Raw genomic sequence first — 13,306 nt, 5'->3', positions numbered from 1 at the left:
CACTCCTTCCACCCAGTACTGTATATAACATGTGCACACCTGGGCCAAACTAACAACTGTGCTGAGCCTGGGAACATTTTCCATGTGTTCCTCGACGGCATCTGGCTGGCGTTGTGCAGGAGGAACCAGCTGTGTGCCATCATGTTGTGACATCACAGGCTGGGAGTGTCGGGACACCTTGTTTTAAGCATCCGGGGAGTCAGACGATGCACACTAACCATGGTGGAGGGAAATGTTGGTGCATGTAGCCCAGTAGGTCAACTCAAGGGGGAACTCAAGGTGTTGCAGCAAAATAGGTAACCACCAGAAACACAAGCACGTCATGCAATTATTTAAAAAAATAATAAAATCAAACAAAAAAGGTTGGTGTAAAAATCTCTGTGATGGTGAACATACAAAACTCATTCAACATGCTCTCTTTAACCACAACGGTACAGACGCAACATGTTTGTGTGCGTGTGTGTGTGTGTGTAGCTGTATTTGTGTTATATGAGTAAGAGCCAGGTCAAATGTTATGTGTGGGACGAAGGGAAGAGAGTACAGAAAAGTATACACACACACACACACACACACACACATACACACACATACACACACACCACAAACAACCTCTCCATACACATATGATCCGCTGTCTTATATAAATGCCTGCACGGTGTAAAACATACACTCACACACACACACACACACACACACAAGCTCGCTCACACTCAGAGGTGAAACAGCACAGACTCGTAGTGGAAGAGAACTATGTGGGTGGGAAGGGGTTTGTATTAACCACACAGGCTGGACTATCATTATTCATTGAGTGTGATTCAGATGAGAGACCCAGCTACGTGTTGTTAGTTAACTGGTTGTTAGTTAACTAGTCTAGTTAACCCAGCAGTGAGGACTGTACAGTGACGTCCCAACCAACAGCACACACCAGAGGAATAAATAAAAATAAAAAATAAAAAAAAAATAAAAAAAAGAATCACACAAGAATCTAAAACATGCCAGTCTTTTTTTTTCCTTTTAAAGAAGCAGAATAAGAAGCCACGTTTGTTATTGAAATGAATTCAACACTTAATACCATTCAAATCAAACAAATGAAATCTGTTTTTCTAACATTTAAAACAAAGATTTCTCTGTACAGAATTATAATATTGCAACCTGATATTGTGCATATAACTCACACACCAAACCAAAAGAGGGGCAGTGTTCACCGTTCAAAGGTGCATTTTTTTGTTCAGACTGTCTTGCATTCTTTGCAGCCAATATACTGTATATAGATATACTATGTGTATATGTGTGTGTATGTGTGTGTGTGTGTGTGTGTGTGTGTGTGTGTGTGTGTGTGTGTGAATAAGAGAGAGAGAGAGAGGGAGAGAGAGAGAGAGTTAATAAAGAATAGAAAGAAAGAGAATAGAGACAGACGTTCAGCTAATGGGATATCAAGTCCTTTTTCCATCAAAATCCTTGTGCTGAAAAATCAATGCCCTTTACTCAGTAGATTATGGATTTCTAGAACACTCATACACACATTGCCAGCTCGTCGAGCTGTGTGAATGTTTGTGTGTGTGTGTGTGTGTGTATGTGAGTGTTGCATCTGTAACAAGTCACTTTGCAAACTCTCTGCTTTGCCACGTGACTCTCTGCTGAAACACAGCGAGCACTGCGTTCTCGCCAACAGAGAGAGAGAGAGAGAGAGAGTCACACAAGTACCAGGAGTATTTATTTGATGAGTAAAATCTGACGCACTCAGCCTCTAAAATTCACTACGGAAACATTAAAACGGGCCTCAGGTTCTTTTGTTCAACATAGAAAGTTATTAGAAAAAAGTACTGTATCCTAAGAGAGAGAGTCAGTGTTGAATTTGATGACTTCTTACAACTACTGATATTAAGTGATTTCCAAGAATATGTTGAGTTTTTAAACACCACGATTGAACTTTATTCTGCTGATGCTCAATCTACTCAGCAGAAGGAAGCAGGGAAAAATAGAGGACCAAGGATTTCATTAAGAGATTAAACAAAAGTTGATGACGGAAGAAGGAAAGGCTGGAAGGGAGGGATGAGCTCAGTAAAAGTTATAAAAAAAAGAAGAGAAAGATTTAAGAGTTGGTGTTTGTATACTGTATGATGCTGTACCCATTATCTAACACTGTAAAACTTCTGACCTCACAATGGAAACTGACAGAACTGTGCCCTAAAACCCAATGTCAAAGAGAAATAAGAAGAAAAAGAAAACATCTATCCAGCGAATGATTGAGAATATTCATATTTTTCAGTATAAAAGTGTTTTTGGTCAAACGTCTGTGTTAGGTGGCAGGGTATAAAATCTACAAAGTGCACAAAGAGAAGCTATCTCATAGCTTCGACACACACACCCACCCTAAAACTACTATCCTAGACTACTGCGTATGTGCATGTGTGTGTGTATGTGTGTGTATCTGCATATATGTGTGTGTGTGTGTGTGCATATATGACCCTGTATAGGAGTTTAACTGTAACACAGGGCAGTAGGAAGCATGCAGTATGACCTGAAGGCTAGCTAAGAGAGGAAGCAAGGATGCTATACTGTATGTCTCTAGATCTAGAAACACTAGAACACACACCGTCGTCCTGATAGGCTTTTACTGGCGGCCACGTTTGGTCCACTTTTTGGAATGTTCAATTAACTGACATCAACAATAACAAACAGTCGTTTTTTTTTTTTATACTTCCTCCCCTAGAAACAGACACAGTGTGTGTGTGTGTGTGTGTGTGTTCGAGTGTTTGTACATCTGCGGGCAGGAGCTGATACACTTCTCAGACCTTGATCATGACCAGCTGCCCGCTGTCCCAGTCTATTACAAATATAGTGATTTCCATTCAAGTCAAGGATTACTCTAGTGTAGTTTACTACTCTTTAAGCCATGCTGGCAGTGCAGTTTGGAGGCTCAGACAACATACAGGTTGACTGTAGAAATCATAGTGCAACAGGAGAGTCCTGGACTGGGGCCGGTGTGTGTTTAGGTGGAATATATATGTGTATGTGTGTGTGTGTGTAATCTCAGAGAGAAAGGGGTTGTTTTTTTCTGTGTCCCCTTCATCTCCAAGAGGCTGGTGAGAGGGCGGGACAAGTCGGCTCGTCTTCCAAACACACTGTCGTATCGTCCATCTGATCCCACTGTTGGTGTTAGACTCCGTGTACAGTGTCCCTCTTATTCCACCAGGAATTTGATCTGTCTTGTCAGACGTAGTGTCAGTTTGTGCCTCGTTGCCCACAGCTTGAGGCTAGTACACACACTGACACTCACACACACTCTTCATCTTGTATTATGCCTCCAGGTGTCCCTGTGGCCCCAACCCTGCTCTATAGAGGGTGTGATAAAGAAACAATGATTTATTTACTCGGCATCACCATTAACCTTTTAGTCCAGAGCTGAACTTCCTATCTTTCGCCTGTGTGTGTGCGTGTGTGTGTGTGTGTTTTTTTTCTGTATATGTGCTTAGAATCAGAGCTGCCTGGTCCGGTCACACACACCTTTATCTTGCATGCGTGTGTGTTAGTGTGTTTTTCGGTGAGAGTAAGAGTGTCGCATTTGACCCTCAGACGTCAGACTCGATGCTGGGCATGCGGCGGTAGAGCCGGGGCCTGTTGCCGCCTGCGCTCGAGGCTCGTGGTGCTGTCACATAGCTCATTGGCTGAGAGGCAGCAGGTGGGACCATGTAGGCCACCACAGGGGGCTCCTGTTGGGGGTAGAACACCTGTTGGTCGACATGGCCGCCATGCTGGTTGTTGTGATGGCTGCCATGGTTACCGAGGGTAAGCGACAGCGGCATTCGCTGCTTATAGAGCTCGTGGGCGGAACTTCTCTGTGGAATGCGAGTGACAGCCTGGGGGGAGGGATCTCGTTGTGTCGTGCCAGGAGCTGACTGGAGGAAAGGGTTGTGAGAGGGGCGATCGGGGAAGAGACTCTTTGAGCGTCGGGGAAGTGGCATAGGGGTGTCCAGGCTGTGGTGGTGGGAGGGTGATGGAGAGGGAGGGCTGCGGCTGCTGAACGGACGATCAGAGCGCATTGTGAGAACATTAGCATAGGCCCCCTCGTCCAGGGTCATCTCCCTCTCTCTATCTCTGTCAGGCAGGCTCAGCCCCCGCATGTGGGTGTGCTGCTGCGACTGTCGCTCGGGAATGCCGTCTGGAAGCACGTTCTCATAGGAGTGCTGGCGACTCAGCTGAAGGTGCTGGGCCGACGAGGATGTGGGGATAGGAGACGGTGAGGAAGGAGAGGGTTCGAAGTGGCTGACTAGCCCGTCCCCTTCGCCCACCAAGCCCAGCTCGCTCTGGGGAAGATAGTGTGTAAACATGTCCCCGCTGTGTGGGTGAGTGTGCGCGTAGTGTGAGTGGAGGTGGTCTTCGCTGATGTCGTACAGGTTCCCCAGGTGGGCGCACGCGTCACAGCGGGCCTGCGGTGAGCGGACAGTGTAAAGGCTGGAGTAACCGCTCAGTTTGGTCAGGCAGGAGCGACAGTGGCCTGGCCTGATGCCTTGCGACCCCGGTGTTGCACCAGGAGCTTCGAATGAACCTCCAGCTTTCTCCTTCCCACTGGAGGGACAGAGAATGACACTGATTATACACAAAACAATGATATAAGCACTTGAAACATGGTGATGGTGTTCATTTTCTGCACAACATGATACCTGCTGTGTGTCGTGTAGGTGCTGTATTTCTTGTCCTTCAGGGAGTGTAGGTCAGCCTCGGCACTGTGACTGTGGTGCAGCAGGCTGGCGCTAAGCTGCAAAATGGGTGCGTCCGCCTGGTGAGAGTATGTGCTTTCAGGTGGAAACAGGTCAGGGGGGTAACTGTGGTCATCACCTCCCCCGTGGCTGTCTCGCTGGTAGGGGGGAGCAGACTGGAGGCTTGCCTGGTCAGAGTCAATTGAGTAAATCTTGGATCCTCCGCCACCGCTTCCTCCTCCTCCCCCACCTCTTTTCCTCAGTTGATTGATAGGCTTGAATCCACCCCTCGCCCCCATTGAATCAGAATCTTTGTGTGATGGTGGACGGCTGGAGCACTCTGAGATGTCAGAGTGTGGCGGCTCTTCAGGCAGGTAGCGCTGACTCTTCATGGGTGGAGGTCCAGGTCCAGATGCTGAGGTTGGGCTTTGGCCGGGTCCTGGAGATACAACAGTGGGCTGGGTTTTCAATGTCTCCACACTTTTCTTCCACAGGGCTCGAGGTTTTGATGCAGCGCAGGCCGGCCCGGTGAGGCGCGACTTGCCGTTGTCGTTGGTGATTGACAGCTGGGGCTTGTTGGGGCTGGTCTGAATAGTGGGTGCTTTTTGTTGCACGGGAAATGGCGCAGCGTTGTTGAGGAGGTTTTTGTGTCGCCCGGACAATGACAGGAAACCCTGTGGACCGGCGGCGTTGCTATAGAGACCAGGACCCTTCGGGGGCAGACTATGGAGTGAGTTACCTAGGAGACAAGGAGAGATGCACCTCAGACAGCAGATACAATAGATGGATGTTTAGATGGATGCTCAGCCAGTTAGCTGATGCATTATCTACTGCCCTGGTACGCAGTGTGTGCTATCTAATGTGTTTCTAATCATAAAGAGAGCTTATACATGACAGTCAATCCAATTACAGTCTGAAGTCCACAACAAGGTGAAGTGAGTCACCTTTAGATTGGCATGTAGGCTGTATAGAAAAGGCGGGGTAACCTCTGTACGTGTGAGCAGTGTTAGCCCATCTATCTAATGCTATCCTATGTTAACCTGCTCTGTTAGATTGGAGTCTTTGTTATAAATGTTATTTCAAAAATACACTGTATGGTGTTCTGTGTGTAGCAGAGCTATAGTACCTTTCCCCGTCATCACGTCGAGGATGCTGGGCTGCAAGAGAACAGTATTGCGTTTGGGAGAAGACAAAGCCATGGACTTTGCAGACTTGAGCAGATGCAGCATGTTGGCTTGAGGACTGAAGTCGAGCTCAGGATTCTTTTTCTTCATATCTATATGAACGCCGTGAATACAGCTCCATATACCCTGAGACAAGGAAAGGAGAGGAAAGAAGAGGAGAAGAGAGAGATAATAGAAATTCATTCCCAACTCAGTGACTTCACAAAAGGAAAGTTCACACATGCACAACACTAATTTCCTCGCACGGTAAATTAGGAGAGACCTCTGCATCAGTTTCTGGCATTGGTTTGCTGCAGACCTTCACCTCATTTTGTTTTGTAATACGACTAAAAGAGATAATCTCCACTTTTTTAGATGAACTGCTTTCAGGGGTGCCTGGAAAATTTAATTTAGGTGATGATGTCACTGAAGAGGGACCTTTGAGTGCAAGGAGATGTTCTTCCTGGAGCCACTTATCCTCCAGTATCACTGCTCTAACGGCATGCACACACCGAGAGACAAACACACACACACATCGCACTCTTTTTGTAAAACACTTATTGTGTGAAATGCTGCTCGTCTGGAATAAAAGCCCTGCCTAACACAGAGACATGACATATAAATAATGAAAGAACGGTCTGTCTGGGTGTACCCATTTCTGTTTTGTGTGTGTAAATTTAGGTTTGTGTGTGCACCTGTCTGTCTGACCTGGTGTGTGTGTGGCCATGTCTGTCCGTCACGTCACTACACCTGCATACGTGTTACCATTTTTAACTTTACTAGAGCAGACTCGAGGATGTGTGTGTCTGTGTGTGTATGTGTGTGTGGGTGAGAGAGGGAGATGGAGAGAGAGCTTTGGGTGTATCTATACAAGTGTGTGCGTGTGTGTGTGTGTGTGTGTGTGTGTGTGTGTGTGCACATCATCCGCTTAGCTGTTTGATTCCTCTATCCTACCGTCCATATGTGCAGCAGTAAATTCATCTCCATCTCAGCTGGGCTCTATAATCACAATATCCCCCTCTTTCCTCTTTTATCACACACACACACACAATCCCAGATTCTTTCTGTAACTATTGTGTGTGTCTCAGACATATGTATCACATATACATTTGTATTTTCTCGTTAATGTAATAATCATGTGAGACACATCTTGGGTATTCACGCAACTTAAAGTCCCTTTTTGCACATTCTTGTTTGCATTTTCACCACAGCCGAAGAACCAGAAGAAGATTAGGCAAATTAGGCAGATAAAGGATTAAATATTCACTTCTTTGTTTGAGATGCTTTTTTCCGCACACAAGGAGGAACAGTGAAGAAGCGTTTTTTTGTAATTTACTGCTTGATGTTTGAATTGATGTTGCTAAACACCACAAAGAGGCTCGACGGCTATCTCCAAAAATTGCGATAATGTCTTTTATTTTGCTTATTCTGCTTCAGTGCACAGTGTTAACTACAGGGGAGCTCGGCTCCTTTGAATAAGAAATGAGTTCCCTTAAAAACATGATTTGTGAAATTTTGGGACACTCTAAAATATTGACAATATGCTATTTTTGTCATGCATTTCTAATTTGCTGGATCTCAATCATCATTGTGTTTAATAAAGATACCAGTATGCATGCCATTCTTGCCATCAGCATCGAAACGTGGTGGCACAATATCAGAAACTTCACTAATTCAAAGGCTTAAGTACGTTAACTCCTCCACTGTGATGGACAACTTCAACTGTTGTGGACTTGATCCCTCATATTATGGGGCAATTGTGGCTCAGGAGGTAGAGCAGGTTGTCCACTAATCAGACAGTCAGTGGTTCTATATATTTGCATGTCAAAGTGTCCTCGAGCAAGATACTCAACCCCAAATTTCTCCCGGGGTTGCATCATCGGTATGTGTGAATGTGTATGAATGGTTAGCTCCCAAGAAAAAACAGATGCATGGCAGCCATCAGTGTATGTGTGAATGGGTGAATGATATGTAATGTAAAAGCACCTTGAGTGGTTGGACTGTGGGAAAGGCGCGATATAAGTGCAGTCCATTTACTAGTTATTGGCAGAAAGGCTGGCTCTGCTTTTGATTTTACGCTCATACATTCGTCTATTTACTGTGCCATAGTTTATTTAAGCATATTGATACCTGTATGGAGGTTTGATGTGGTCATTATAAATCCGATGTGCTGACAGAAAAATAAAGCTATTGAATGCCTCTTTGTAACATGAGTTACAGTCCTCAATTTTAGGCATGCCCTGAAGTGAAGCCATGGTATGGTTTACACACTGCTTCAGTGTAAAACCACATTGAAATGGTTTGCAGATACAATTACGCTGTTATGATTCTCTGCGTTTAGCCCACTCTCACATTATCTTATTCTCTTTTAGAGAAGTCAGCTTTACTGTTTAACAATAATATACAACAGTTACTGCCAACCAAATAATCTGATTGGACACGAGTCCTTCCATGAGTGCTGATATAGAGCACAACAGACTTTTGTATAACTCTGCTTTACAGAATGAACGTCACAATAAGGTTACATTAACAGTTATCATCTATAATCATCTTAGATTGTAACAAAGCTTGTATCTTAAAGACAAATACGTTGTTGAAAAACACGCAAAGGACAACCATTTACTGCATACTGAAACTGAATATAAATAGATGATAATAAACCTGATCAGCCGCCGACAGTCATCAACACACAACCATTAATCAAACCAATAACTAACAACAGTCAACATCAACCTTGTCATACGTTATCCTGCATGTACTTCATATGTTACCCAGTGTTTCTGTAGCATTGACAAAACATTTGAATTAAACTAAACCTCTCCGTGCTGTCCAGAGAAAATATCACACCAAACTCCCTTTGAGAAATATGATATTTCAACAAATTTGTTACCAAAATAACTATCCGGTTTCCTGCCTCCTGTCTGGTGCTGAATCAGTGCAGCGACCTTCTGATAATATTAAACATTTTCTCAGAACATGAAGTTGAGAAAAAGACTGATATTTCCACCAGATTCTTATTTCACTGCTTGCATTCAATGATACAAGCAGCTGACCTGCTACACAACACAAAGTTGCTCAGGACATGTTTATGTGTTGCTTGGCAACGGTGCAGTCTCAGTGCAGTTGCGTGACTATTTGTGTTGGCAGAGCCAAATAAATTATTTAATACACCAACAAATCATAATCTGCTGTCACTTATTACTGTTAACCAATAAATGGCACTTGTTGAACTGCTGTATAAAGGCAATACCACACTTGAGGTAGTGATGCTGTACTGTGATTAACTTCAGCACTCGGCCTGCGGCCTTGTGCCTTTATTTACAATTGAATCATAGTACATTTCAGTGCAACATCATTCCTCTCATGTGATATTGCTTTATTATTACATGAAATTCCCACCCCGAGTCCTGATATTGCAACAACCGGTGCTCTTACATTCTGAATCAATGCTGTACATCAGTTGTTGTACTCCTGAGGATGGTGTTTGATCAGAAACCTCATTCAACATTCTCAGTTCCTACAGCAACTCCTGAAAGTACTACCTCAGAAGTAGTGTTGTGGGCGTGTTACAAAGTAATACGTTAGAGTACTCTAATTACTTTTTTCGTGTAACGTGTAACGTAAATGACTGTCGGACAGACGTTTTGAAAAATCTTCTTCTGCATTTGTTTTAATCACTACTTTGAAGAGTAAATGTAAGTGGACGATGGTAAAGTGAATTTAGTTCTGTGACACTTGAATAGTATTTTCATAGTTCGGCTATTTGTCATTTGCCTGTGTGCGATTTTATTGTTTGTGTTATACGGCCTGTTATCATTTTTGTTTGATATAGAGGCAGCTGTGAACATTTCTGTTAGATCGTCGACTGGTCATTAATTTCTAAATGGATCTGAATCTGCTACCTGTTTACCTCAGACTGTGTTTACTTAAGCGCACTTAAATGCACTTTCATAACTGCATTCAGGTTAAAAAATTCAGGAGTTACCTATGTTCTGACTGATCAAAAAATAATTAATTAATAAAACGCATCAGTACTCTAACGCGTTACTTTTGATCATAGGTAACGCTGTAACGTAACAGATTACTTTTAATTGATGGTAACGTTGTAACGTAATGAACTACTTTCCAAAGTAACTATACCCAACATTGCTCAGAAGCAAAAACTGCTACCCAGGAAACAAAACTGGACGATGTTCCTGCTGTCAAAATGCAGGTAAAGTTCCTGGGAAAGGTTCCTGCAGTGGAGAAAGGTTATCCTCACCCTGCTGATAGTGAAAAGCAGACCCGGCCTCCCAGAGCAGACACCAGTGAAGCAGTATCTCAGCCTCCAGTAGAAAAGATGTTCAGAGATGAAGGTGAGGATTGAGAGCCCCATGGCTGTGGCCAGCATGTAGAAGACACCTGCCATGTTGTCCACGTCCAACTGGCTGGACATCACCTCGTTCTTTTCGTTGTGGCAGATCCCAGTCAGCCACTGGGCCTCAAGCTCCTCCATCTCACCTGTTGCAGAAAGGCAAAGTGGAAGGTTTAAGATGGCAGCAGGTTGAGGTGAGGAATAAAGGAAAAGGAGAAGGGAGAGAGGAAAAGAGAAGGAGTTGAGGTGATGGGCGGTTGAGGGAATCAGAGAGGTGTCGTGGGTAAAAGGCCATATCATTACGAGGGAAGATGGAGCAGAGAGGGGAGGAGGAGAGAGGTGAAGTGGTAAATATATTGTAATGGAAAAGAGACAGGAGGTGGAGTGAGAAAAAGGGTTGTAGGAGGAGGGGGAGGAATTGATAGTGATGGAGTGATAAGAAAAGATGGGAGGAATTATTATTGGAGTGTGCGTCCATTGCATGCGGATGCGGGTGTTTGCTCTGAATAAAAAGGCCGAGTGTGAAGCGAAGCACTTTAGTGGTTTCAGCAGTTTGATTTCTGTCTGGCTCATTCTCTTTCTTCCATTCGCACCATCTCACAGCTTATTATACAGAACAATCTGGAGGAGTAAACATACCAGGACACGGTGGATACACACACACACACACACACACACACACACACACACACACACACACACACAAACCCACACACACCCACACAGAGTAATGATGATGAAATGGTGTGTTAAGACTAGCCCCCTGATAGCTTTCTGACAGAGGGAGGGAGGCGAGAGGGAGAGTGTTGGGGGAAGGGGACGAAGGAGGGAAAGCTGAGCAACGGCGCAACTTTAATAACGCTAAAGGTCTGTAACAACTTAAACTTCAAGGAAATGTAACTGAGATGATGCAAAATGTGGGCGCCTGCGAGCGTCTCACCATCCCCTATGATGCCCAGTATGGCCAGATCGACCAGGCGCTTCCAGTAGGATCCTTTCTGCAGGGCGATACCATAACCTGTGGTGGCAAAGATGTAACCGCTGCCTATGGTGACCAGTTTACAGCCGTCATCTCTGCCGGCCATGTAGTTCAGCACCGCAGCGTCGTAAATGAAAGCATCCAGTTTCCTGTAAGAGAAACGCATGTTCAGAATTCATAATCGAGACGGCGGGTTTCCAGTCTGGGGGGCTGTACGATAAATCTGACGGGTTGTGACATGATTAATGAGGAAGGACAGACCGCATAGGAGAAGAAACACATTTCTGCCACAGAAATGTTGCTATTTATGTTAATTTCTTCAGAATTTTCTGCCACAGAAATGTTGCTATTTATGTTAATTTCTTCAGAATTTTCTGATAAACTTGGAAAATGATTCAGTTAAAACAATCTGGGAAGAGGACATCACTTTTGATGAACTGCTTGCAACTTGTAAACATATCTGACCTGTGATAAGCTGTCGCATGCAGACATATTTATGTTTTAAAGGAATAGTTTGACAGACAAAGTATGTTTATTTACTTTCCTGAGAGTAATCAAGAGTACTCTCACATCTCTTAGTTAAATTAATGATGCTACAGTCAACTTTCTGTCATCACAGCGCCTTTGTGATTGTTTTATCTAAAGAAATAGATATAATGATGATAATACAATATTTGCTTAATATGAAGCTACAGCTTAGCATACAAACCACAATGTGTCATTTTACACTTTGCTTTTTGATCAAATGACATATAATATGTTCTCATATAGACATTTATGGCACCAATTTTCATTTTTAAATCACTGAAAAGTGAGTAAGTGTTCTTCTCAAAATATACTGTCTCAAAAGCAATGGTTCCCAAACTGTGGGCTGCAACACACTAATGAGTCCCAAGACCATTCAAATGATCATAATGATGTTTAAGGAAGAAGAAAAAAACAAACAATTTTCTTAAACAAATGTTTAAAAACTTGTGAAATACATGATACTTTAATTTCTAAATGAAATAATGTGAGGAGAAAAAAAAATCACTCTAAACCATGAAAAACTATTATTATTACCTGTGACAAGGGGTCATAAGTAAACATCGCTCAAAAGCCAAAGCCTTATGTCTCTTGGTGTCTGCTGAGTCTAACCTATGCACAGTGTTGTGACAGTAACACTGATCTCAGATCAATGAACAAACTGGTTGGTTCACATCCAATGCTCTGCTTTCTCAGCTTGGACTGTGACGGGGTACTCTCATTCATGCTGATACAGTAAATATTCACATACATGTCTATGTTCGCACTGAGCTATAATTTTGTACTCGTATGTTTTGTCATTATTCCGACATGACGCGCTGAATTCAACCAAAGGGGCCACAATTTGTATCTGACATGACAATCCCCCTATGTGGGCCCCCGATACATCTGAGCTCAGCAAAAACAGAAACTTGATGTATGGCTGTTAACCAAACACAATGTAACAAGAAGGCTATATATCAGCAGAACCCAGTTCATAACTACATTATGGGCAAAAAGAAATGGCTGTGTATGACTCAATGAATACACGCTGGTGCTAATTAACCCTCCTGGGGTCCTCCATGTTAGGTACGTATGCATTAATATAAAACACTTTGAATTAAACTGTTCACCAAAGGGCATATGTTAAATATAGTCACTGAGCACCTCCATTTAAAAACAATATACTGTAGATTCATTTTAAATGTGTATTTAGTGTCTGTATTTCATATCTTGACTGAAATTTTGACTACAACTACCACTTTTTTCTGCATAAACAACCAATTTCGTTGAAGAACTGAATTAAACACAGATGATCCGGCTGAACACATTAATTATACAGTTGTGATGTTGCATAAACAATGCTAAACATATGAGATACGAGAAACAAGCCTATTTGATATGCAGTATCAATGAAGTAATTACAGAGAAGGAAAAGCAAAAAGTTAAATTATAGTATATTTGGGTGAAAAATACCCTAAAGATCAAAGCACACAAAACTAATGAACGAATAAAAGCTCTGCAGTCGTCATCCATCCATTAGTTTGTGTTTAGGAGAGAGAATAAAGGTAGCAAACTCCAGAACAAATTACACTCTCCCTGTTTT

The 13,306-nt window shown here is 43.1% G+C and overlaps 1 protein-coding gene across 1 annotated transcript in view; it reads right to left on the bottom strand.

Annotated features, from left to right (window-relative positions):
- Positions 1-3,452: 3,452 nt before the first annotated feature.
- The window catches only part of grin2ab (glutamate receptor, ionotropic, N-methyl D-aspartate 2A, b), an 89,636-nt gene continuing 79,782 nt past the window's right edge, over positions 3,453-13,306 (bottom strand). The window contains exons 16-20 of the mRNA XM_019261857.2: positions 11,158-11,345; positions 10,125-10,363; positions 5,827-6,010; positions 4,665-5,439; positions 3,453-4,569 (exon numbers count right to left, since the gene is read on the bottom strand). Of these exons, the coding sequence (XP_019117402.2) occupies positions 3,573-4,569; positions 4,665-5,439; positions 5,827-6,010; positions 10,125-10,363; positions 11,158-11,345 (2,383 nt within the window). The 3' untranslated portion in view covers positions 3,453-3,572. The remainder of the gene's footprint in view (positions 4,570-4,664; positions 5,440-5,826; positions 6,011-10,124; positions 10,364-11,157; positions 11,346-13,306) is intronic.

This window comes from Larimichthys crocea, chromosome X (genome assembly GCF_000972845.2).
Source record: "Larimichthys crocea isolate SSNF chromosome X, L_crocea_2.0, whole genome shotgun sequence".
Taxonomy (NCBI): Eukaryota; Metazoa; Chordata; class Actinopteri; family Sciaenidae; genus Larimichthys; species Larimichthys crocea.
This window is presented reverse-complemented; position numbering and strand designations above follow the sequence as displayed.